Source organism: Benincasa hispida, chromosome 4 (genome assembly GCF_009727055.1).
Source record: "Benincasa hispida cultivar B227 chromosome 4, ASM972705v1, whole genome shotgun sequence".
In the NCBI taxonomy this organism is placed as follows: Eukaryota; Viridiplantae; Streptophyta; class Magnoliopsida; order Cucurbitales; family Cucurbitaceae; genus Benincasa; species Benincasa hispida.
The window spans coordinates 42,710,128-42,737,225 of record NC_052352.1 but is presented as its reverse complement, the minus strand read 5'-3'; the positions used below and the strand labels follow the sequence as shown (position 1 = coordinate 42,737,225).

At 30.2% G+C, this 27,098-nt stretch overlaps 1 protein-coding gene and 2 non-coding genes across 5 annotated transcripts; 2 read left to right on the top strand and 1 right to left on the bottom strand.

The window, feature by feature from the left end:
- Window positions 1-4,761: 4,761 nt before the first annotated feature.
- TRNAQ-CUG lies at window positions 4,762-4,833 on the top strand. Its single transcript has one exon. It is a non-coding gene; the product is annotated as a tRNA-Gln (tRNA).
- Window positions 4,834-5,013: 180 nt separating this feature from the next.
- Window positions 5,014-5,085, top strand: TRNAQ-CUG. Its single transcript has one exon. It is a non-coding gene; the product is annotated as a tRNA-Gln (tRNA).
- Window positions 5,086-6,320: 1,235 nt separating this feature from the next.
- LOC120074951 lies at window positions 6,321-9,576 on the bottom strand. 3 transcript variants are annotated; one of them, XM_039028062.1, is made up of 5 exons: window positions 9,374-9,576; window positions 8,936-9,069; window positions 8,224-8,305; window positions 7,553-8,113; window positions 6,321-6,858 (listed from the first exon to the last, which is right to left on the bottom strand). In XM_039028062.1, the coding sequence occupies exons 4-5, from the start codon at window positions 8,098-8,100 to the stop codon at window positions 6,792-6,794; spliced, it is 615 nt and encodes a 204-aa protein (XP_038883990.1). In that variant the 5' UTR covers window positions 8,101-8,113; window positions 8,224-8,305; window positions 8,936-9,069; window positions 9,374-9,576; the 3' UTR covers window positions 6,321-6,791. The 3 variants fall into 3 exon arrangements, with proteins under 3 accessions (XP_038883990.1, XP_038883992.1, XP_038883991.1); XM_039028064.1 differs by having other exon boundaries at window positions 8,224-8,292; XM_039028063.1 differs by lacking the exon at window positions 9,374-9,576 and adding an exon at window positions 9,234-9,255.
- Window positions 9,577-27,098: the final 17,522 nt, after the last annotated feature.

Here is a 27,098-nt window from a genome sequence, read left to right as displayed (position 1 = left end):
CATCGTAGCATTGCTTTGTTTTTTCTTTGAAACACACCGAGAACAGCACGAGCAACTCAAATTTTAAATTACAGATTCGATCGCAAACAATAATGCCCAAAACAGGGGCCCTTACAGGTTAATTTGTAAATTAAAAGTGATAAATCTAAAAAGTCCAATCCCGAACGCATCCAATAATCGTAAATCATTCACATTCACAAACATTCATCATATGAACATATACAGAATACTACCCACCAATTCTGTAAAATTAAAATCTGGAACAATGAAAATTGGGGATCAAAACCGTGTTCTGATATCAATTGAAGAAACCTTTGAAGGTCCTTGAGCAGAAGCGTGGAGATCGATCCAAACTTTATTTTCACAGAATCAAAATTACAAAGTACAAATTTTAAGCATAATCATAAATTTAGAACATGCAAACAAAAAGGAAATAGGAGAATTAGAGTGAGAGAACTAATCCTTGAAGAACGATTTCTTCACATATCCTCTTCTCCGGAAAAACACGAACTTGAAATCCTTAATTTTCCAAAATGGTCACTACCAAAATGGTTTCCTCTATATACTCTGGGTGAGAATCCATTTTAGAAGAGAGCGATTTTGAGAGAGATGAGAGGAAGAGGAGAGTGGGGAAGAATATCTCTATTTTCTCTGTATTTTGTTATTCTTGTTTTTATAAAAGTCGGTAGGAGAAGAAAGAATCAACATTCCTCATTCCCCACTATCACATAGAAGAGAGAAAAGAAGGGGAGAGAGTTGATTTTTAAAATAAATAATTTTATTTTATTTTATTTTATTTTCATAAAATAATTTAATATATATTTATATGATAACTACCTTATCATATAATATATATTAAACTATATGTTATATCAAATATAACACATAACCTATAGTTTCTTTATTGTATTAAATACAATATAACTGATAGTTTTTATTCTCTCACTAATGGAATTTAATATAAATCTCATTTATATTTAATTTAATTGTATGAATCAAATACATATAATTAATATTTGAATCATATTCAATTATTTATTTCCTCTCAAATAAACTTTTTATTATAATATATCAAATACACTATAGTAATTATATCATATATAATTATATTGAATTAATTATATTCCCTCAATGAATTTGAACCATTCAAATTAATTCAAAAATTGATTCTCATTAATTCTCGTTGAGCTACAAATGGGACCTCATAGACCTATAACTTGAAGCTTCAACAGTCCGTGAATAATTAATTAAACTTCTTTAATTAAATTGTTCACCATCTGTTAACTATAGAATACTCCACTAAAAACCGACAACTACACTCATCGCACTACAGATATATTTCTGTGTCCATTGGATATAACCACAGTATGATAACCCTTCACAAATTGCTCATTAGTACAGCTAAACCAAAATTACCATTTTTCCCTGTAGTTACATCTAACTCTTAAGTACCACTAATCCCTCTAATAAACAATAAATCATAATCCAACTATGACCAAATTCCTCTCGAAACAGGAGAGGATGTGGTGCCACATTGTCCAATCTATTTATCCCGACGTTGGAGAAGGAATGAATTCATTCTTGTGTAACTGTGTTCCTAGCTCCCCAATTAGATGAATCCCTAAAATGGTAGGATTATTGAGTCGACAATCTGGCCACTCTCACCCATACAAATCAAAGGACCACCTTCATAGACAGAAGTTCACAACTCATTCAAGATTCAAGTCATGTTACCTATGGTCATGCTGGTTAAATGTAAGTCTCTATTATCAATGGCGATATATAATGAGACTAATCATTTCGTGGTCCGATCTTATACAAACTCCTTTGTATAGAATACCTCCCCTCACATGTCTCTAGATGAATGATCAGAATCAGATCATTTGTGGTACTTTACAACAATTGTAACATCTACAAAGCGAGTCGTATTCGTAGTGTCACCAGAATAAGGTATCTAGGTTTATCCATCTACTATAGACCATTTAGGTTATCACTTAAACATGATCCACTTGTATGTCTCTACATACATGTTTAAGCTACAAGATAATCTTGGATGTTAGTTTAATGGTTTGTGGGTTTAATGCAACTAAATGTCAAATAAAACATCACATATTTTATTAGATAAATAAGATGTTTGTACAATACAATTACAAACTATAAAACCCTACGAGATTTAGGGCATCAACCCCAATACAAGCGACGTTGCATGCAAAATAACATGTCCCCATATAGATGTAGGAAGTTTAGCTCTCATGGTCCAACATTAACTACAAACGTTTTATAAATGATTCTACTGAACTATTTTATGTATGAACATGAGCTACATGATGTTCAACATTTTTCCCAATTGATATACAATAATTATCAAAAGCTTGAGATATAAATTCAGTAGCATTATCAAGACAAATGATCTTAATTGTATAATTAGTACTCTTAACTTAATTATTTGATAAAATAATCTTGCAAATGCAAGGTTTGTGATCATTTGTCGAATGCGTCGATTAATACCATAAAATACTTAAATGGTCTACTTGGTGGGTTAATAGGTTCACATATATCTCCATGAATTCTTCCTAAAAATGCAGGTGATTCAATTCTCACTTTGGTTGGTAATGGTCTAATTATTGATTTGCCTTGAGAGTAAGCATCATGTGATAATTCATTAGATTGAAGAATCTTCTGGCTCTTCATGCATCACATGATAATTCAATAATTCTCATCATTATTGATCCCAAATGACCTATCTTTAAAACTTATAGATTTCTCTTTGATTGACTAGAGAACAATGCATTTTTAATTGTAAATGTTGTTCCTCTAGGTAAAATAATATTTACTTTTCAAAATTCTTCAATTAGGTTTACAAAACTTGATATTGTATTTACTTTTTCTTCCAACATTATCAATTTGAAAAAATATTTTTTATTTGTAAGTATTGTGTATGTAGTTGCACTGTCTACCAAACATAGATATTCTTTGCTCATCTTTTAATCATATATGAAAATGATCTAGGCTTCTTTATTAGAAGAAAATAATTACAATAAGAAAAATAACATTTCGAGTATACAAAATTTAACACTTACTAAGAGAGAAAAAAAACATGAAGATGGATTTAAGAAAAACAACAACAATAAGTTTAGATATTTTAAAATTAAAAAAAAAAAAAAAAAAACACTTAATGTCCCATCAACTATGTCGATCTTCTCTTCAGGAGATTCAAAGAAGTCTACCACATCCAAATTTTTCTTATGGGATGGGTCAAATATATCATTATCCTGGTATGCAAATTTTGCTTTCACATTTTTCTTTTTTTCCCTAAGAGAAACTTGATGTAGATCAACTAAATGTTTTGCTCTACGAAAAATACGTGACCAACGCCCATTCATACTACAACACAAGCATTTTTGTTCATCACCTTTTGAATTCTTATCTTGTGAAGCTTTTCCTTTATGATCATCATTTCGTATGGTTCTCTTGAAATTTAGATGATTATAACGTCCACCATGAAAAGAAAAGTTATTTCTTCCACTATAGTGGTCACGACCTCGACCTTGACCACGACCACGATTATTATTAAAATTCACAACATTCACTTCCACGAATAATGTTCTTTTCGATTGGTCGAGATTCATGATTTTTCATCAATAATTCTTTATTTTGTTTGGCCACGAGAAAACATGAAATTAGTTCAGAATACTATTTAAAACCCTGCTCTCAATATTGTTGCTGCATGAGCATTACAAGACATGAAATGTAGAAATGTTTTCTCTAACATACCAGCATCAATAATTTTCTCAACACATAACAACAATTTTGAACTGATTTTAAATAATGCAGAATTATAATCACTTACTGATTTAAAATCTTCTAGCCTCAAAGCATCCACTCATAATGAGCTTTAGGAAGAATAACTACTTTTTTATGATCATACCTCTATTTTAAAATTTTCCACAAGATACTAGGATCTTTTATTGTAAGATACTCTATTTTCAATCGCTCGTGGAGATGATGACGAAGGAAAATCATAGCTTTTACTTTGTCATGACTAAATGTTGTATTTTCTTCTTTAATTATTTCTCCAAGATTCATATTATTCCAGTGGATTTTGGAATCGAGCACCCATGACAAATAATTATTGTCATTAATGTCAAGGGCTACAAATTCTAATTTCGTAACGTTTGCCATGACAATAATATCACAAAAGGTTGTATTTATATTAGAAATTTAATAAGTACTAAATATGCAAAATAAAATTTAATTTATTAATTATAACGAATAGGGAAAAAACAACATGCCTTTAGGACCTACCTTGGAGAAATGAAAGAAACCCGTGCTGATAATGTATTGAAAAAATGAGATGCAACGGGAATATGAGTATTGAAAAAATATAATATTAAAATAAATAAAACATAATATATAAATAAATAAAATAACAAAAATAGAAAATTCCTCCAAAATTCTCCATTTTCTCCAAAATTCATGTATATATTCTCTCAAGATCCACCTAGGCAAAATGACAGGTAGAATGTGGTTTTTACATGGACACTAATAATATGTAGGTATGAGACACATGAGTAACATGTACCACATATAGGAGTTTGACAATTGTCTTTAAGACACTAAGTTTAGACATCTACATTACACCTAATTTAACATATTTATAATAGAAATAAAAAAAAAAAATTCCCCTTGAAAAATGTATCAGTTTCTTTTAATTTTATATATGAATATAAATTATAAACTTTGTAACTTTACACTTAAAATGGTTCCATGGTCTAGTGGTGAGGACATTGGACTCTGAATCCAGTAACCCGAGTTCAAATCTCGGTGGAACCTTCCTTTTACATTTATTTATTTATTTATTTTTCCATATTTCAATAATAAAGTATTACAAAAAACAATCTTAAAATTCAGGTTACGAGTTATTATTCTTAATCAAAAGTTGAAATGTAACCATTCTGTCATCTAATTACTTTTATTCCTAATGTGATTGTTTTGAAAATTTTCCTGAAACATGGTTCCATGGTCTAGTGGTTAGGACATTGGACTCTGAATCCAGTAACCCGAGTACAAATCTCGGTGGGACCTTCTTTTTTTTCTTTTTTTATTTTTTGAAGAGGCCCTTTTTCTTTCATTTTTCATTTTTTTAAAAATAACTTGTTCTTAAAATTTGAGGCCACCAACCATTATTGTATTTTCCTAATCTTTGAGTACATAATTCCACTATTTTAACTTTGGCGATATTTCAGTCCTCAAGTTTAATTGCTTAGTGTGTAGACCAACACTATATTGATGTTTAAGTTCTAACTCTGATCTTTTTTGCCTTTATTTTTAACGATAAAATATTAAAAAACAAATTTATGCCTTAATTTTGTGGTCACAAGTTTTATTCTTCCCAAATAAGTATGTTATTCTACTATTCAGTTATTTGTATTTTTTTTATAATACAATACTTCAGGGTGAAAGATTGAACTTTTGAACTCTAAAAAATTTAGTTTTTTTTTTTTTTGTTCTACACTATGAGTTGAAGTAGGAATTCTAACTCTAATCATTTGATTGAAATAATAAATGTCTTAATATTGAGTCATGTTCATATTTACTTTATTTACATATTTTAAACGTGGATATTAAAAGATTGGTTGCCTTCATTTACTTGCACATAGGAAAAACCAATCTAAATTTTCAATAACTCAATGCCACTAGCGTTACTCTCTTCATTTTAATAGAAATTAGTAAAAGGCTGTTTTAAAGTAATTTTAAAAGTTAGAGAGTTGAAACAAGGTATAATGAAAACTTGGTCTAAACTTTAAAAACAAAATTGAAGTCTACCCACTTGTGTCCATGTACATTACTACTTTTACCGTTCACTATTATCACTTTTTTTTTTTTTTTTCTTTTCCATTCATCTTAAGAGTTGAAATGATAGTTCAAGGAAATTTGGTATAATTTAACTATTTTACATCTCAAATGGGAAAAGATATGGCTCACACTAGCCAAGTCTGTTATGGCTCGCCAGGATCCATGCACAATTCAGTTTAGCTTATACCTATACAGCAACTCTATCATTAGAAACCTCTCTCATAGATAGCATACTTGGCTCATTCGAGTATAGTCTAATCAACCAAATACCAATTACCATCTCAAAAGTTAATGGTTATGTTCAACTCCAAAATTGATTACCATCTCAAAAGTTAACGGTTATGTTCAACTCCAAAATTGTAGGGCTCGATTTAATGAAGGAATGGAAGAGACTTGAATCAAAGATAAAATCAGACTTTTCTTGCTGCTCTCAATGAGAGCAATGAATAAGAAAAACAGAGCTCTTATGGCAATAGTCACTGCATATCACTCATTTTATCTTATCTTAACCAACAAAAGTTCCTAATCAAAAGCTTCCTTCTAAATACTCAACAGCAATGAAACATCCCAAAAAAATGTTCATATAGAGAGAAAAAGCCACGAAAGGAACAGAGTAAAATAGTAACAAAAAACTAAGGGACGATACAGTGAAAAAGCAACAAAAAGTGCTAAAAATTGAAGCTCATCCATGTGAAAAGAAAATTACAGAAAAACAAAAACTTACTGAAATCAGCACTACCACGGATAAATGATCACCATGAAGAACATGGGAACCAACAGACTTCCTGGACGGTTCCTGCTTGTCTAAAATCTCTGACACAGCTTCCTCTGTCACAAAAAATTCTCGAGCCAACCAGTTTGATTTGATTCAAGTCAGCAGATCTTTGAGGATCTTGAGCAAACATCATCAATGGTAAAAATGGTTTCTGAATGAATTACATGATGGTGCATAAACACCTTCTTTTCCCCATATCATTTTCATCATCAGATGCATTTATTTCACTGCATTTGGAGATTAAGACACAAACTAAGTAGAAATACAAACTTAAGATAGGACATAATGACAATTATGATCAGCAATATCTAAGCAATGGGGTTAGATTTTAATTTTTGAGTAGGCCAAGTGTTTCATCAATTCTTATACTTCACTATACCAGGGCTTAATATCATACACCGGGAGAGCATTGGTAGTAGAATAGAAAATAAGGATAATAATAATCAGATCTCCATGTTTGGAAAATGGTTTAAAAAACACATCTATCATTTGCAAAATCTTAGAAGATGTGCTGAATGTAAATTTTCTGTTAACTTTAATATATTTTAGGAATTAGCAGTATATACAATTTATTTGATATGTGATACAAGTATGAATTCAATCTAAAGTCGAGATGCAAGACAGTATGGTTTGTAAACTATCAAACTATTCCTACCCAAAAAAAAAAAAAAAGAACTGCAATCTTCGTTTGCACTAGGCTTTAGAACTTAAAACTGACCATTATAACTAAACACACATTTATGTCAATTAAGACTTAAAATTTTCCACTGTTCAGAAGGAATGATGTGATGAACATTGAAGCTATTTGGGTGATTGGCTATAATGAAGAATAAATGGAACATGGGCCTATATAAAAGCTTCAAGACGCAAACATTATGCTTTATCTATAAATTGGGTTTTAAAATTATGAAATTTTCATACCTTGGTTCAAATTCTTTGACTTCGGCAAGCTGGCTTCCACAAGTATCTGTCCACTGTACTTTCCTTCTTTCTACATGACTAGAATCACAACTACCCTTTCCTCCCACTGCTTCATTTCCATCAGCATTCCGAACAGAATCTGTAGTAGCATCTGATGCCTTTTTCAAGCTACTTTTAAGCACCATTTTTCTTGCAAGATTATCCTCATCTGAACTAGGAACATGATTCTTTCCATTATCTGAAAGAGGAGATGTCCTTAAACTGTCTTGGCGCTGTGCAGTGGCCGGTTTCTTCAAAGATGGAGTTGTTGGCCCTGCAGGATTATGACGGAAGCAGCGACGAAAGGAGGGGGAGGCACACCTCCAGGAAATCCACGTCTTTGTTGAAGCCAGCTGGATATTAAGGTCAGGCTCGCGGTCCACCAACAATGGCAAAACTCTCATGGGTTTATCTTGGCTCTTCTGACCCAAAAGAAGAAGAGACAAGCTACTGCTATAACCAGAAGCTGAAGAAGAAAAGAACCCTCTCCCTTCTACTGCCAATAACATCAGTTGTGCTCATCTGGGAACCCAAAAAAGAATTTCAACAAAAATCCCTACTCAGAATATTATGAAAATCAGACACCTTCTCATTCATTCATCTATAACTCATAATCAGAATGTTCATCATACCTATCACCACCGACGTTTTCCCCTGCTCATCAGGTCAACCTCTGGATGATAAAAAAAAATTCTACTGATCTGTGCAGATTGGCTGTTGTTTAGAACAAAGTTAAAATGGTTCTAGTTTCCCAAAGCATTTAAATACATACAAATACTCAAACCATAAATCCGGTGATCATGGGGCAACACAAACAACAGAATCCTACGAAATTTGATCTTAAAAAGAAAATGAATCACCATCTTGATGCCCTCATCAGTCACAAATTACCCTACAAAGTTCTCCAAAGTTATCGCCTAACAATGTGCCAACAAGAATGAAGAGAAAAACGCCAGGATGTGCATAAAGTGTAGGTATATTCAATGCACAGAAATTCTATTTCAGGAATCGAAGTAAGAAGACAGAAACAGATAAAAGCTTATGATATGAAATTAACATGCTTCGCGTTTTTAATGCAAAAAGTTCTCCAAGATTCAAAGCTGGAGGCTACGGCCGGACATTTCAACATTATCTACTATTGAAATCTAACCACTGCTACACTACTCAGCTCTGCTAACCTTTTGGATCCAGCGGCAATTTCACATAGTGAAGAGAATTTTCAAATTATCAACATTATTGAAACAAAAATCGAAACATATTCATTGCAGCTATGAAGTAAGGATAAAGAACAAACGAACTAATAAATAATTGGTGGAAAAGAAAAATAAAGAGCTGCTATTATACCGGACCACATGAAAAGAATCTTCCGCCGTTATTCTAATCTTCACGAAACTCGATAAGATATAACTTTCAGCTTTTCTTCTGAAACTCTCAAACGCATCCAAAAACTCCGATAACGAATTGAAATCTACAATCTCCTGCGCAAAAATCGGGAACCGCTTCAAACAAAAATCGATAAACAACACGAACATCTCACTAGCCATGAACACTCAGTTCGCGAACTCTAAATTTGTACTACATATGCACAGCCATTTCAGAAATTTGCAAATAACTTCCACTTGAGAAGACCATTAACAATTACATTTATCAAACAATTTTTTAGCAAAATGAGGATTCACATTCTTCGAAACAAACAGAAATTCGAAGAACGATCCATTTGATTCGATTCCTCGGGTAGATAAAAATGAGATCGAACAGAGAGGAAGAAAATTGTGGCTGTACCTGACTGCAGATTCGAACCAGGTGTGACAGAGAGAGAGAGAGAGAGAGAGAGAGAGAGAGTAAGGCGACTTAATCGGCAGCGTTTCGGAAGTGAAATCGGCGGCTCTGACGATTTTGCTCCTGAAAATGGGAGTAGAGATAAAAATCGCCGAGGAATTGGGAGAGAGAAGAGAATATTTTAAAGAATAGAAGAAAGGTAAAAAAGGATAAATAAAAAAAGAGAGTCAGAGCCGTCTCTGGCTTACATTATTTTAGGGAAGACAAAGATGGTGACTCTCAGGCGCATGATAGTGATGGGCCCCATCTATTATTTTTTGTTTATTTATTTTCTTTACTTTTTTTTTTTAAAGCAATTACTTTCAAGTTATAATTAACTCTTGAAATAAAAATTAATTAAACGAGTATTACAATTTGTCTAAAAATAATAATAATAATAATAAAAGAGTATTGCAATTTTAATCTTGAAATTTAAAAAGAGTTACAAATTTAATAATTAAATAAATTCTCACTCAAATATTGCTAAAAAAATTATTTTATGTATTTAAAAATAATGAATTACCTTTATGTATAGATAATTTTTTAGAGAAAAATAATATTAGAGTTTTTTTTTTAAAAAAAATAGTTTTGAAAATGGTAATCTATAATTAATGTCAAACTATTTTTTGTAATATTTTATTTTATTTAAATTAAGGAGTTTGAGAAGAATTATGCATAGTTTTTTGGGGTAAAATTATTTGGCAAATTAGTTGAAATTGAACTTTTAAGTTGATAATCAAAAGTGATGAAATTTGAAATTTATAGTTTAAATTATTAGGTTCAAATTTGATGTTTGTTCCTTCATTTTTTTTCCTTATAATAAAGTAAGGAATTTTTAGATAAATTGCAAAAATTACATATGAAATATGGTGGCACAATTATACTTTTAAACTTTTAAACCTCGTTTGGTAACTGTTTCATTTTTTGTTTTGATTTTTGAAAAATAAGCATGTTTTCTTTCCATTTCTTTTTTTAAGTACAATGGTTAAATTCTTAGACAAATTTTAAAAACAAAAACAATTTTTTAAAAGCTACTCTTTTTAGTTTCAAATTTTGATTTAAATTTTTAAACTATTGGTAAAAAAGTAGATGATGAAGAAAGAAAATTACAAGTGAAAGTAGTGTTTATAGATATAATTTTTAAAAACAAAAACAAAAAAAAACAAAATTGTTATAAAACGGGGTCTTAATTATGAAAATTGAGCCCTCAAACTCATATAAATGTTAAAATTAGATCCTCAAACTTGCAGTAGTTATACAAATTAGACTCCCAAATGATAAAAATTGAACCATTACGGTCTAATTTATACAATTACTAAAAATTTGAGGATCTAATTTTAATACTGATATATGTTTGAAGTTTGATGTCTATAATTAAAACTTTGAAGGCATAATTACAAATACCGTAATATTTTAAGACTGGTTTTTTAAATTTATCCCTAAATTTTCTTAAGATGGACAAATAAAAATGGATGTGGGGTCAATCGTCATTTCCGATGGGGATTTTTATTTTAAATTCTCTTTCCAATAAATGGAGACAAATTTTAATAATTTCTCGACAGGAAATAGTCCAACTATTTTAATACGGGCGCCTTATGTTATGAATTTATGACTGATTTGGAATCGTTTTTATTTTCATTTTATTTTTGTTATTTTAGAATAACATTGGTATAAATTGTTTTTTCTTAATACTCTAGAAGAAAAAAACTAAAATCAACTCATTTCTGAATTTTGTACATTTTCTTAATCTAGCTGAGATTTTATATAAATATAAAACAAATAAAATATGTTGATGTGTCGATCTCCATCGATTGCTCTGGAGCCTTTTAAACGTAGGTGAATTGTCCTAAAAAGAACTCTCATCGATGTGATGTCGAGTCACACATACTTTCATACTTAAATTAACAAGTGGAATATTTAGTACGACTATGCATGTAGTTCTTTATATCTTGTGGGATGGTGACATCATTGACCTCAGGTTCACGTACTATTGTGTGGGAGAATGTCGAGATGGCAATGCACAGGTGGTAGTTAATTCATCTCGCCTATTACTCCTTTAGTGAAACAATTGAGGGCTCAACTTGATTGTTATGGATTCATTTAGTCTTGGGAGAAAAAATAATAAAATAAATTTTTTTTTTTGATGATATTTCTTTTTACTTTTTTTTTTATGATATTAAAATAAAATAAAGTTAAATTCGCTGTTTTCTTTTTTTTAAAAAAATGCGACGATCTTTTATATTTATTCATTTTTTAAAAAATATTTTAATGAGATTTAAAATGTAGGCAAGATATGAAAACATATCACGACAAAGTTATATACTTAAAGTAATTATCTCAATATACCTTTAAAGTTTGATGAATTCATTTTGTCGAGAGAAAATGCAAAGAGAAACTCAAATAGTTTATATATATATATATATATATATGAACTCAAAAGCACGATAATTTTCAAAAATATATATTTTTTTTTACAGAAAATAAATATAATTTAGCTTTGAGCAAAATATAAGATAAAATATTTTTTAAACAGTATAAAACAAAAGTTCAACTATAAATTTAGTTACTTCTGTGTCTATTTGATTCATAAATTTTTAGAGTATATTCCTAAGTGTTCAATTTAAGTCTAGTACGTCTCTAAACCTTTTATTTTGAGTCTAATAGGTTCTTAACATTTTAAAAAATATATATATAAAATAATTTATCTTTTATATATAAATTTGAAATTTCTATCAAATGAAACTTTAAACTTTCAAGTTCATGTCTATTAAACTTATATATATTGAGTAGGTTAGGGACATATTAGATGTAAAAGTAAAAAAAATCAAGAATTATTGGACCAAAAACTTAAAGTTTAAGAATTTACTAGATATTATAAAGTTCAATGAACACAAAATTGAAAATTTAAGGATATATTATACTTTTTGTAAAAAATTTAAAGATTAAATAAATACATACCTCGAAGTTGAGAGTCTAAACTTTTAACTCGAAAACGATTATAAATATATTAAAGTAATAAAAAGAAATTTTAAGGAGAAAAATAGGCTAATTTCTTACGAATGTATCATTTTGAAATGAGAAAAGAGGAAAGAAAATAAAAAAAAGTAAAAAATAAAAAATAAAAACAAATAACTGCTTTATAAATTAGATTCCTTGTTTGGAAATAGGAATGAAGCAATCTGGAAAATTAAAATTGAGTTGAGAAGATTAAATCTTATTGGCATGCTTCTATTTAGGGGAACACTCATAAGATTTTGAACCAAAAATCAATGTAAAATTGCCTTTCATTAATTACATGTCTGCCCTGTCCTTTACTCTTTCTTTTAATCAATAATAATTATTGCCTACCATTCACCTTTTTCCTTCATGCCACATGGGCTAGGGTACCGCCCATCTCTAATATCAATCATGATTATACGCTAGGTTTGAAATACATTTTTAATTATTTAATTTAAAAATATAAGTTGTTTTTGGAAAAAATTAGAATCTCCGACAATTATTCAAAATAGTTTTTTAAGTGTATTTTAAATCGTTTTTATCATAAGTATTTGATTAAAAATGATTTTTTGAAAAATATTTTTTTTTCTCGAATCAATCCAAATGGGTCCATAACATATTGTATAAAAAATAACATTCAACTCTCAAAAATTTCAATTTTTTTAAAAAAATTAAATTAAATGAATTCCATTAGTGTTAGTATATTAACGAAAACCGTTATTGTTTTGAAATATCTATGAAACTTTAAATAAATAAATAAATATATTTAAACTTTCAAAAGTTGCATCGATATTTTTAATCTTTTGAAAAACAAGTTTAAAAATATTCTTAACGATAGTATAGTGATCGATGTTATTGATGTTTTTTTTTTTTTTTTTTCTATATAGATACTTTCATTTTTTTTCTTATTTGTCCAATTTATGTACCAATTTTTTCAACAATCAAATATAAACCAAAACTTCAAGTTGAAGCATAAAATCCTCAAAAATTTTCAAACTTCTAAAATCAAAATCTCCCTTGGAACTTACCAAAACGATAAATAAAAAAATAAAAAAAGACGTATTTAGCTATTAATACATACTCAACTACTAACATATATTCTTATTAAAATATTTAAGTTCTAATATCCTTTGGTGTTTTTATTATTTTTTTCTTATCGCTTGAGGTTTACAAAAAGGAGGAAAAGGGCAATTGAAGGAGATGGGAAAAAAGAGGGAAAAAAAGAGAATTGTTAGGCCATAGGGGAGAGATAGAAGAGGGAGATGATTGGATGTATATAATCGGTATTGTCATTTTTAACTCTTCTTCTACTTTTTTAATGGTAAGGGTACTAATGCAACTTTTAAAAGTTTAGAGATATTTTTGTATCAATGTATTAACGATTTCTGTTGATATACTAACAAGTACATATATTTTTGAAACTTTTCAAAAATTGAAAGGTATTTTTGAAACAAAATATTAATAGTTTCCATCTAAAACTAACGTTAAGGTATTTTTGAACTCTTTTTGAAAGTTTATAAGTAGTTGAAACTTTGAAAATTTGAGAATTACTTTTTACGCAAAGTAGAAAGTTCAAAGTTTTTTTTAAAAGAAAAAAATTAACCTAATATATGTTCACAAGCTTATCACTTATGTGTGTGAGTGTATATATTTAAGGAAAGGCACTTCACAGTAGGGTTGACAAAATTCTCCGCGAGGTTGGGTCCTCATAGAGTCCTACCCCGATTGGGGTGGAAAATCTCCGGTTTGATCGGGGATGGAGTCAAATCGGGGACCCCTCCTCGTCCCCGTCCCCGACCCCATCTTAATTAGATTTTAAATATATATTATATATATATATATATATATATATTATATAAACAAACAAACAAATAAATATAAATGTATTAGGTAGTTAAGTTTTCACATTTAGTCTAGTTTTTTATTTAATCCAATATAAGTCCAACTAAAGTTCCAAGCTCAAACAAAATAAAATCCCCATTGGGAAACAAAAAGGAAAACGGGGAATCTCCGCCCCTTTTCCCGCCACCCTCCCCCGTCCCACCTCGGTCCTGTTACCAACCTTACTTCATAGAGCCACTAAGGGTAGAAACAAAGGCCTTGTAGAAATAGTCGAGGAAAACCACTCATGCAAAATAAAATCCAATTTGCTCACTTATTCAAAGAGGAAAGAAGAGACATTAACAAAATAATACACAAAAACTCCAAACTCCACCGCCACACAGGGGGAGGTTGTGAGTAGCCCCATTCGTTAATCTCGGGCACCATGCGAAAGATGCAACTTGGCCAGAGCCAAATAGAAAAGTAATAAAAAAGTGTTGAACATTCAATTTTGTTGAACTTTCAATTTCGTGTCTAATATTTTTATAACCCAATCAACAAATTTTAAAAATTATAGATTTATTAGACAAGAAATGAATGTTTAAAGTTCTATTAAACATAAATTAATTTCATATCCAATAGATTCGTTAATTTAGAAAATGCTAAAAATAAATTATTTTTATTAGATGTAAAATTGAAAATTCATCAACTTAACTATATAATTTAAAGCTTATAGACCTAATTAATTAGAGATAATTTGAAAGTTTAAAGGTTTACCAAAGGGTTAAGAGTTCATCATAGGCTAAAGTTATAATTTAACCTTCATTTATTATTTTTGTTTGAAATATGTATTTGCAATTTATGTTTAGTTGCAAGTTTGATCATAGATTAATTGATAATAGTTTATCTTAAATCTAATATTTAGTTATAACTATATAACTAATTTTGTGTGTGTGATATTATCAAACACATTTTTGAATAAGTTTGAGGTAGAAAAAGTTCACTGAAAGAAAAGTTTTTAATTTTTCTACAAAATTTATAGAAATTTAATTGATAGGCACTTTGAGTTTCTTCGTTAGAAAAATGACATTTTCAGCTATTTTTTTTCTTCAATTGTCAATTTTTACATTCACTATACTAAAGATTAAAACTATATAAAAAAAAAAATTAATTTACGAATGACTTAAGTGAAACAAATACTAAAACATTATTCTCGATTATTATTCATTTCGTTCCTATGTCTTTATTCACAATCGAATGAAAAAATGAGGAAGTAAAAAAAAAAAAAACGAGCGAGAATAAAAAAGAAATAAAAAGCAACAATCAAACACAATTATTTTTATCTCCAAACATCTTATCTATATACGATCCTAATAAACTTCAAACCAAACAGTTCATGATATATTAATAAGTTAAACACTATACTTATTTGGGTATAAATAATTAGTAAGCTCCAAAGTTTCATGTAAAAACAAAGGAGAGGTTTTGTGTAAGATTTGACATTTCTGAAATGGAAATGACAATGGTTGGCGGTTTGAGAAAAAAGGTATTATTCAATGGATGAATAAGCATTATTTTGTCCCTAAGCAGTTCATCTAGGCCACTTATGGCCTGCATAACTTGACATTTTGAGTCCTGTCTTTGTGGGCCCAAAACAAGGCCCAACATACTTTTTCTCTCCTCTTTCTATTATAGTCATCTACAAGGAAGAGAGAGAAATTAATTTTAAAATAGCTTCATGTATTTATCATCCCAAGTTTCAACCATCTTTTGGTTTGAAATTTAAATGAGATAATCATTTTGTTTTTAGCTTTATGTAATAAATACTATTTTTATTATTTTGATATTTTATTTTCTTTTAATTGTTTCAGAAATTCTTTTGGGTACGACAATCGTAGGATTGGATCAGTGGGTAGACATCATGGTTTATATGAGGAAGGGGTACAGGACGATGTTGTTCGGTTTGTGTGGGCATGCCTTTCAAGACTATCGGTTGGACTCTTCGAAATCATAGGGGTGTGAGATGTCGATGGCTATGGAAGGATCTTTTGATGTTGTCTATAGAAGTTTGTGCGATTGTGGTAGGACTATGAGATGTGATTTCAACAGAACAATTGTGTTTGGTAGTGGAATTGGATAGTGTAATAGTTGTGAGGTTTTGACTGTGAAGGATGAGATATCAATTTGTATGAAACTAGTGGCAGAAGAGATTCTGTCTGTGAGGGTGCATTAGGAGATTTAGTTTTAGCACATTTGATGTTCTCACAATATGCTGGTTGATGACTTAGCTCGTCGGATTACGAATGGGTCTAAATCTCATTGTTGGCAGGATAATTTTCCTACTTAGTTGTGTCTTCTGGTTGAGGTAGACTTGTCTAATTAGCTTTGTAGTTGTTGGGTTTTTTTTTTTAAATTAAATTAAATTAAATTAAGAACCTAAAACATCTTTTTAAAATACAAAAAGGGTAGATTTCAAAATTTAATTTATGTTTTTAGGATTGGGCTAAGATAAGAACCAACCACATATTTGTAAAAATAGTGAAAACATACCATATAAATTGATTTGTTGTTGTTTTTCTACATTTTTTATTTCATATTTAATAGATTAGTATGTATCAAACATACGTTTGTCTAATATATTAATTATTATTTGAAGATTATGTGGCCAGTTAAATTTTAAATTTTTTTATTTATTGAAAATATAGTTATTTAGTTTATACATGTTAAACTAATGGAATTCACTGTAGAGACTTTTTATATATAAAATTGAGAGTTTATAAACCTATTGAAAATTACAAAATGCATAGGATATAGAGACAATATCAAGTTTTAGGACTTATTAAACTGTTTAAAGTATACGATATTAGACACAACCATACAAGGATCCACCATTTAATTTAAGATGTGTTTGGATTAATTTTTTAAATATTTAATTTTAAAAAGAAAATTGTTTGTTAACCACTTAAAATAGCTTTTTGAAATACTTTTAAAGTTTATTTTGAACTGTTTTTATAAGAAAGAGTTTAAATAAAAACAACTTTTTTAAAAAACATTTTTTTTTCTAATCAATCTAAATTGATATTTATTTTTTATATAAAATTTTAGTCAATTAACCATTTTGATAATTTATTTTGTTGTTGTTTAACTTTTTCTTAAAAAATGGTAGTCATAGGTTCCGATATTTATTATTGTGAGCATATGTGAAATTACATTAGTGGATCATAGTTAAGTAGATTAAGAAATTATTTACCATCCTAAACATTGATGATTAGACTACTCATCCATAATTATTGAACTAAAAAGAGTAAGTTGTTCTTAAAGAAAAAATAATAATGGGAAATACTAATAAACTGTTGGGATGTATACCTTAAAATATTGTAATTATATAGGGTTGACAACGGGGTTGGGACGGGGCAGGGGGGACTCCCCATCCCCGACCTTTTTTTTCTTTTAATATATATATAACTATACATATAATATATTTGTAATTTCATATAGAACTATATAGAATAAAAATAATTAAATCGGGGGGGGGGGGGGATACCCTTCCGTCCCTGACCGGGGACCCAGATAAGATCCCCGATTTGAACCCTATTGATCGGGGGGGACTCGCGGGGATTTTTGCTAACCCTATAATTATATTTTTTTTTGAATCAATGGTGTATTAGTTTTTACATGTAATAATCCATTAAAGAGAAACTCGATGTTATTTTATGTAATTTAAACACGTATGTGGTAAACATACATGTGGATCATGTTTAAGAAGTAACTTAAATTGTCTGTAGTATTTGGATAAGGTTGAGTGCCTTATCTTGGTAAAACTACTTATATGACCCACTTTGTAATTGTTACCATTGTTGTAAAGTATTACAAATGATTTAATTTTGATCATTCATATAGAGACATGTGAGTGGAGGTACCTTATATAAAGAGTTTGTATAAAATCAGACCATAAAATGTTGAATCTCTCTTAATAACACTGTTGCTAGAAGAGACTTCTATTTCACTAGAATGACCATAGGTGACTTGACCTTAATCCTGAGTGAGTTGTGAACTCCTACCTATGAGGGCAGTTCTTTGATCTGTATGGATGAGAGTAGCCAAATACGTAGACTCAATATGTCTACTATTTTGGGGATTCGTTTGAGTAGGGAGATGGGAACTCAATTACCCAAGATGAAACTTTGATAGAGTAAGTAGATAAATTGCTCCTTAAGGGCTAATTCCGAGTCTTGAGCAACGAGAGCTTTCACCATCTCATTGGCCTAGTTATAGTGGGACTATGACTAAATGTTTATTAGAGGGATCAGTGGTACTTAAGAAGCTAAATATAACTACAGGGGTAAAATGAAAATTTTGACCCAAATGTTCTTACGAGCTATTTATGAAGGGTCAACATAATGTCGATTGGTTATATCCAATGGATACAGAAATATATCTACAGTGTAAAGAGTGCAGCTGTTGGTCTTTAGTAGAGTGGCCGACAGTTAATGAATGTTGATTAATTTGATTAAAGAGTTTAATCAATTAATCTCATATCATTAGAGCTTTAATTTATAGGTCCATAAGGTCTCTTTGTTAGCTCAATAAAGACTAATGAGAATCAAATTAATTTTGGTTTAAATTGAATTGCTCAAATTAATTAAAGGAAATTAATGGTATTAGATACCATTAATATAATATATGTTGATATATTATAATTTATATTAAAACATTATAAAGTATAATATATATTGATACGTTATATAGTTTAATGAGAGATATAAGTTTTTGAATATGATTCAAATATTAATTATATGAATATGATTCATATAGAAACTATGTGTTAAAATTAATGTGAATATAATTCATATTAAGTTTATATAGTTTTATGAGAGAAATAAATATTTGAATATGATTCGAATTTTAATTAAATGAATGTAATTCATATGATAAACTATAGGTTAAAATTAATATGGATGTGGTTTATATTAATATTATAGGTTATGGAAGAGAATATAAACTATAGCTTTTATTATATGCGATATAATAAACTATAGGTTATATGTCATATGAGTTATAACATATAATTTGATTATATTAAATTAGTTTAATATGATTATTATTTTTTTTTTTGAATTTTTGCATTTAAGAAGTTATTAAAAGAAATAAGTGGTGGAATAACTACCTCACATGTATTCTCTCAAATGTTTAAATTCAAGGTGGTGGAGAAAATAGACGTACAACTGATTTTTGGTAGAAGAGTTTTTCTCTTGAGATCTTCTTCCTCTCCTGCACATTTTCTCTCATAAAAAGGAAAGATTTCTTCTCCCTCCCTTATCAAAAGGCAAGTCCACACAAATTTGTCTTTGATTCTCTCATTGAGATTAACAAGAAAGACTTCGTTGGTGGCGTCCAAGAAGTTTCCTATTGCTGTGTTCGTGGAGTTCGGGATCAAGAAGGAGCTTTCATTGTTCGTGACTACCAGAGAGGAAGCGAGAAGATTGAATCTACAAAGGTCAGTATAATTTCTTCCTTTTCCTCTCTGTAATCAGTAGAAGCATGCTAAAAGTGTATGTTTATCCTGTATAGTTTCCATCTTCCTCTGTTTATTTAAGTTACTATAAAATGAGTTTCAAAGACAAGCAATCGTTCACTTCCGCTGTGTGAAAATTCCAAATCCCTTCATAATTATAATGGCTTAAAATAAAGATAAACATTTTAAATATTTGATACCAAAGTAAAGTAAATTTTCCCTTTTTTTCAACAATATATGAAGTGGAAAATTTGATCATCTAGCCTATTGATCGAGAGTTTCAACTTTATGTTAGTTGAGTTGTTATTCATATGGTAATGTGGTATACAATTACGTAAAATTTATAATTTAGAGCAAAAAATCAATTTATAACCCTAAATTTTGGAGATTCTATTAATTAAAACCTTGAACTAAAAATTATATCAATTTAAACCCTAAACTTTCGTAAGTATTTCAATTTACACACCTTCCTTTAGATTTCGTTCGACTAATATCGTGCGAAACTTATGATTTGAGACAATTAAACTCCTAAATTTCCATAAGCCGATCAATTTAGACATTACAATTACATTTGAAATTTATCCATGCATTGATTCTCAAATGTGTGTAAACTTCTTCAAACGCCAATTTTACAAAATTGACGACATATAGTAAATGCATGGACAATTCTAAAATAAAATTCTTAATAAGAATCTAAATTTGATTCATTTATGAAAATTTAGAGGTTTAACTAATACAATTATAAGTCTCTGATAACGGGTAGAAATGCACATTATTATATTGCTAAGTTATAAAACAATGCAGGATTGCGATGATAAAAATATACAAGATTGCATTAAAAAAGCATTAAGTTCACAATATTGCGGTCGTATGGTCCATCGCATTAAAATAGCTAAATTGTGTATTTTGTGCAAAATATGCGTTGACGCAAGGCGGAAAATGCGATCCAAAGAAATCAACGGTCGAGCGCATCAAGAGATTGTGTTAACGCAAGGCTATGCGATCATTTGCCATCATGATTATCTACTCAAGAAGGTTGTCGCATAGCGCAACTTGGCGGGCGCATCTGGGTGAAAATTGTAATAAATCACGATGAGACAGAAAGCTGTTGACAGTCGATTCCAAATTAAGTTGACAAGCTGTTAACGAACTACAGTAGCAAGTACACTCAACTTTTCGGTGACAAATATTCGGCGCATCAAACAGAAAATTAATGTCATCCCATCAGTGCAATGATAAGAGAGAAGAAGTCGTTCACCCCGAAGCTCTATAAATACCAGAGGCCACCTTCAGTGAAGGAGTTCGACAGTTAGAGAATTTTTCCCTTAGATAGAAGTAGCCCTGTTCTTAATTTTCTTTTACGTAGAAGGAGGAAGTGAGGGATGTGAGATTGTATCGAGAGATTGTTCCGATGAACTTGGAAGAGTGTCGGAAGCGTCGAGATCAAAGAGAGGGCCAACTCCTGCGGAAGCAGGAACATCTTTTGAGTAGAATAGAGTTAACAGTGTAAAAGCCTTGGGAAGCAAAGAATTGCTACCAGGCTCTCTATCCTTATCTTCCATTGTCATTTTGTACTCTGAACTGATTTATAGAAATGGAATTTACTTCTTTATATCTGTTCACTCTCTGTATATTATGCATGTGTAGCTAAATCTATCGAATGGGTTGAGAAGCACTTAGCTAGCATAACTGGAGATCTTCATTCCATGCGATTATCTTGTATTATGTATGTGTCATTTGTCTATTAAAGATACTCGGGAGGGTAGTCTAAGGATAGAATCTAGGCTTGGAAAAGTCAGGTTAGAATCTAGGCTTGGGAGAGTCAGATTAGGAACGCATAATCAAGAGATAGGAGCTTAGGAATAAGCGTTGTTTGCTATTAATGCATCGCATGCATCCTAGAGATAGGTTATGATTGTATGCGGTCACCTTGTCCTTGTATGCATCTTGCATCATCGCATAGGCAAGAAGTAGAGACTTAGGAATAAGCTCTATAGACATTATCGCATTCATCGCATGCGTCCTAAAATTAGGAGCTACCACATTGCATTGGAAAATGAGTGCTGTCGCATGAGTGTAGGATGAATGCATAGTTTGAATGCATTCTCGGGAAATGCTAGCTAAAGACCTTCTCACCCCGTTCCTCCGCATACTCAGTGTATCTGTCGCATAATCAATCTTTTCTCAAATCTGCCACATACTTTTTATACTCCAACAAACCAACCAAACCAATAATTTATTTGCTACCGCAAAATGATCTTAAAAATTATTATCGCATATTGTGTTCCTTAGTCCCTGAGTTCGACCCTGGACTTACCAGAAAACTCAGTAGGATTTATACTTAGGTTTTGCTGAGAAAACTTGTTGCACAATGCATTTTCCATCACCGCAATTCCTTTCATTATTTCACCGCATAAAATAACGCATCAGTCTCACATAAGGTTTTCCAAAATGGAACATCATGGAGGGCGTAAAATCGATACAGTTATAAGAGAACAATGTTGTAATTGATACAATTATTAGTTAGGATTTAAATTGATGCAACCCCTTAAAGTTTATGAGTATAAATTGATATTTTTGTACTAAAAAAAATTGTTAAAGCTTTGTTAATTGGCTATAGATTGTTCTATGGCTGCTTTGGGTGGTTTTTGCAATTGTCACAAATGTTGTCTCAACAGTTATCACAAAAGTGGTTATTTCAGCCGTACATTTTCTTTCCTTATCTGGAAAAATTTTACAGATTTATTTTTCCAGATATTTTTTTGTTTAAGGTGAAGTTTATTTTTTCCAGATGGAAACTTTGTTTCCTTTCTTGGCCGTGACTTTTAAAAAGATTAAAATGGTGATCATTTAGGGTTGTTATTTTATTGATCGATTGATGTTTTATGTTCTATGTGGCCGAACTAAGCAACATTGAGTTTTTTTATTTTTGCTCACAGTCTAATTTATTGCCGTTGAGAAATGATTCTCGGTTTTAGAGGGAGCCTAAGATCTCATTCTTGCGAAGGAGTTTTCCATCTTAAAGAGGACTTAAGATTCATCAGTGAAGGGAGTTCATTAAGGAAAAGGAAAAATAATATTGTTAAGCATGAATCTCACACGCTGTCCGAAGCCAAAATATTTTACACTAATATTAACACACTTAGGGGGAGCCTAAGTCCTCTTGAGAGGGAGTCTCACATTTAGGGGAGCCTAGGTGATCTATGAGTTAGGCTTTATGCAAGTCACTGTCGTAGTCATTATATTGCAAATAAGTACTAAGTTGTAATCGCTTGGCTCTTTAATATTAGTGAATTATCTTTCCTAGGCACTTTACCCCCCACACGTAGGTAGACTTCACCAAACTAGGTTACAACTTCTTTGTGCTCTTTCTTGATTCCTTCTTGTTATCTTGATGTTACAGTGCATGTTTATACTCTCTGTTTAACTTCTATGTTCTATGTGACGAGCCATCTTATCTCTTTTTGAAAATTGATATTTTTTCTATAATTTAATATGATAAAAAGTAAAAGTAATTTTAAAAAAATTAGAGAGACAACTGAAATAATAATTTAGAAAAACACGATTGATCAAATAAGCAAAACCGCAAAAGGAACATCGTTTATTTTTCAAAAAAAAAAAAAAAAAAGCGAAAGTTTTGTACAAACCCTTTTTTTTCCAAAGAGGAATTAAGGAATTAAGGGTATATTTGGAGTGATTTTGAAATGGTTAAAATCACTTTTTCTCTTGCCAAAATCAATTTTCTTTAAAATGATGGTGTTTAACATGTACTAAAATTGATTTTAGAAAAATCTAAAATCATTTCAATTTGATTTGGGATAAATTAATTGATTGGTGATTTTTTTTAAGTCATTGATGGGAAAGCGGTCCCAAAATGGCTATTTAATTCTGTTTTTGTTAAAATATTGTTGATTGACTATTTGCAATTTTTTTTTTTTTTTGTGTATTTTTAAATATTGGAACAAAAGTCTGTCATTAAATTGTTAATAAAACAAATGATTATATATATATATATATATATATATATATATATTTAATTTTCATTAATATCTATTATAAACATTCACCTTACTCAAAATATCAACCATGCAGATAATAATTTAACAATAAAATAAATAAAAATAGATATTTACCATAATTATTTGGTTAAATGAAAATTTTTCAAATAGAAAATACAATTTGAGTAATTAGGTAATTCAAAATTCACTTTTAGAACCAAACATAATAATTCAAAATCACTTTAAAAAGTTTGGAACAAAAAATAAATTTGATTTTTTAAAAAATCAATTTTACAAAATCAACTGTACCCAAATCTTTTTTTCTAAAATTACTACTCCAATTATCACTCCGACCCTTATTATAGGTTAAATTTTAACCAAGTAAAACTTAGTAAGTTCATTGTAAATTTGTAATTCTTAAACTGTTCTAAAAAAAATACTAGGTTTCTCCATTAAAATTATAAATGAAAGTTTGCAACATAGCTTTATGTATAAAAATTATATCACACGATATTAATTTCAATATCATTCATATAAATTGACCTAATAGTTTATGCGTTAAAAATGATTTTTCCATTATAAACGATATCAACCAAAAAGAATGATAATGATAATTTTAATATTCTATACGGTTGGAATTGAGTCGTTATAAATGATATTATATGCATGCTTTCTAGTTTTTGCAATTAGTTGTTGCGTTAATTCAAATAGTTCAACAATAAAATATTAATTATCATCTTAAAGTTCAACGATTCAACTTTCCATCTATAAAATTATTGAACTAAAAAAATGTTGCCTGATAGCACCATAAAAGTGTTATTTTTCCTTACTTAACTTGGGTTCGTTCGTGGATTTTACATGTTTATTATGCTATTTTATAGATATTGAGAAACTAAGAGGTAGAACGAACCTTCAAAGTCCAAAGAGACAAAAACAAACCAAAATGGAGCTTTGTAGCATCAACCTTGAAGAAATGATGAAAATGACCAAAATACCCCTTGGGAGCATCGCAACCCTACGCCTTACGCTTTGCCTTATGCTTGAAGGCAGTAGCTGATGATCCATGCAGCGTAGTTGCCCTAGAGTGTCGTTGGAAGTTGCTTGAGCATAACGAGGATCACGCGCGGTTGCTTGAGCATAATGTTCAACATCGATGCTGTGGCCTTACACTATGACAATTAAAAGCTAGCTTTACTACACTATCCCTCAGCAATGCAACACTCTGCACTTTATATAAATGAAAATTTTCTCAATTTAGGTAATTCAATGCTCGATTGGCAACCACCAATTTCATTCTCTCTGTATTTTCCCTTTCCCAGCCATAAAAATTCTTCATTAATTAAGTGTTTCTAGCCTAGGGATAGGTTGAAATTCATTCAATTTGGTTGTGAGGACTTGAACTTAACATTTTGTTGTTGTAATTCTCTGAACTCTTAATGAGTTTTATTATCTATGCTGGAATATATTATGGCCCAAGATGTTTTCTTTGCTTTGCTAGGAGAAAAATATGTCTATGCATTTTATCTCAAATTAGAGTTCGCTTGTGAGTAATTTGTAGGTTATTAATGATAGTCCATTTACTACATTGCATGACTAATTACTTAGGAATCAATCGTTAATAATTTGAGGCATTTCTCAATTGCTAATGACCTTCTCTAGATTACCTAAGCTTATGCGACTTTTTAATTAATTAGGCCTCTAATGGAACCAGTTAATTAAACACGTAGACTAATTATGATTAGTTAATTAGGGCGTTGGTTTTGATCACTAGTCTAGCCGATGAGCCAATAGTAGAATTAAGCATGTAATGATCTTTAGAGTTTTAATGAGTAACCAACTTGAATGAATGAATGTCGAATTTCCTAAGCTAGGCTTTAAATCCAATCAAGACATCACTTTTAAATTACACTTTTACATTCATGATTTTAAATTCAATTGCAATAAAAGACTACTCACAACCTCTCTCCCCCCATTACCTCTTGAATTCATAAATTGGTTAATTCATCTCAAGCTCCCCTATGGAGACGACCCGAACTTGCCACTTATACTATGTTATACTATAGGTAGTAAAGATTGGAGTTTATAAATATCATTTGATCTGTTAGAGATTTGCTTGCGATGACAAATTCTTCGACAACCAAATTGACACCGTTGTCGAGGAATCTTAACAACTCTTTTAGCCAATTCTTGAATTCGATATTTAGTGTGCGTGTGTTTCTTTTTGTGTATGACTCGTTCTTCTGGAGATCCTAGACTTCAAATTTCGTAGATATAATAGGGAAGAACAACGACTTCAACAAGAGAGGAAAAGACAAAGAAAAAGTGAGCAAGAAGCTGAACAATCCCATCAAGGTGAAGAATTAGAAAAATAGGAGGAGTTAGAGGATTTACCACTAGCAGTAGACATGAGGGACGTCCTTAAGCATATGTCGAGGCAACTGTCTAAGCCTGACATGACACAACAACCTCTGTGCATAGTCTACCCTTCCACCATATTGCCTTTTGAGCTGAAACTGGGGCTTATTCATCTGTTGCGTCAGTTCAATGGACGTGCAGGAGAAGATCCCCACAAACCTTGAAGGATTTTCATGTCATTTGAATTGGGATGAGACCCCATGGAGTCACAAAGGAGCAGCTTAATCTTAGGGCGTTCCTATTTTCTCTGAAGGAGAATGCCAAAGATTGGCTTTATTACCAACCTCTTGATTCAATCACTATACGGGACGAGCTGCATAAGCTTTTCTTGGTGAAGTACTTGTTTACTTTTTGGCCGTTAATCTCAAATTAATTAATTTTAATTAATTAATTAATCAATATTTTGATGATAACAAACTCAATTTTTAATTACTGAAAATCTTAATGTTTTAATATGTCCATAGCGTAGAGCTCGGAACAACGATTCCAACACCTCTTGAATCATTCAAATCGGAGCTAAAACGAAGACGATATGACCGAAACAAATCTATAGAGAAAATACCATGGTGGATGACGTGGCATAACCAGACCATCTGCATGTAGACATGCGGTAGCATATTGGCTGAATGGTGGATCATTAAGAGATTAACATATGATGGACTTTTGATTTTTGGATTGATTTAAAATAAAAAAATTGAAATTAAAAAGGAAAATAAATTTAATATTATTTTATGTTTGTGTCTAACGGCTAGTTTTTTTACACATGACATGTTTTTTAAAAGAATGAATTTAAAAAAAATGAAAATAAAAGGAAAATGAATTTAATATTATTTTATGTTTGTGTCTAATGGCTAGTTTTTGACACATGGTATGTTTTTTATTTTTTGGATTAATTTTAAAAAGAAAATGAATTTCAAAAGAAAAGAAATTTAATATTATATTT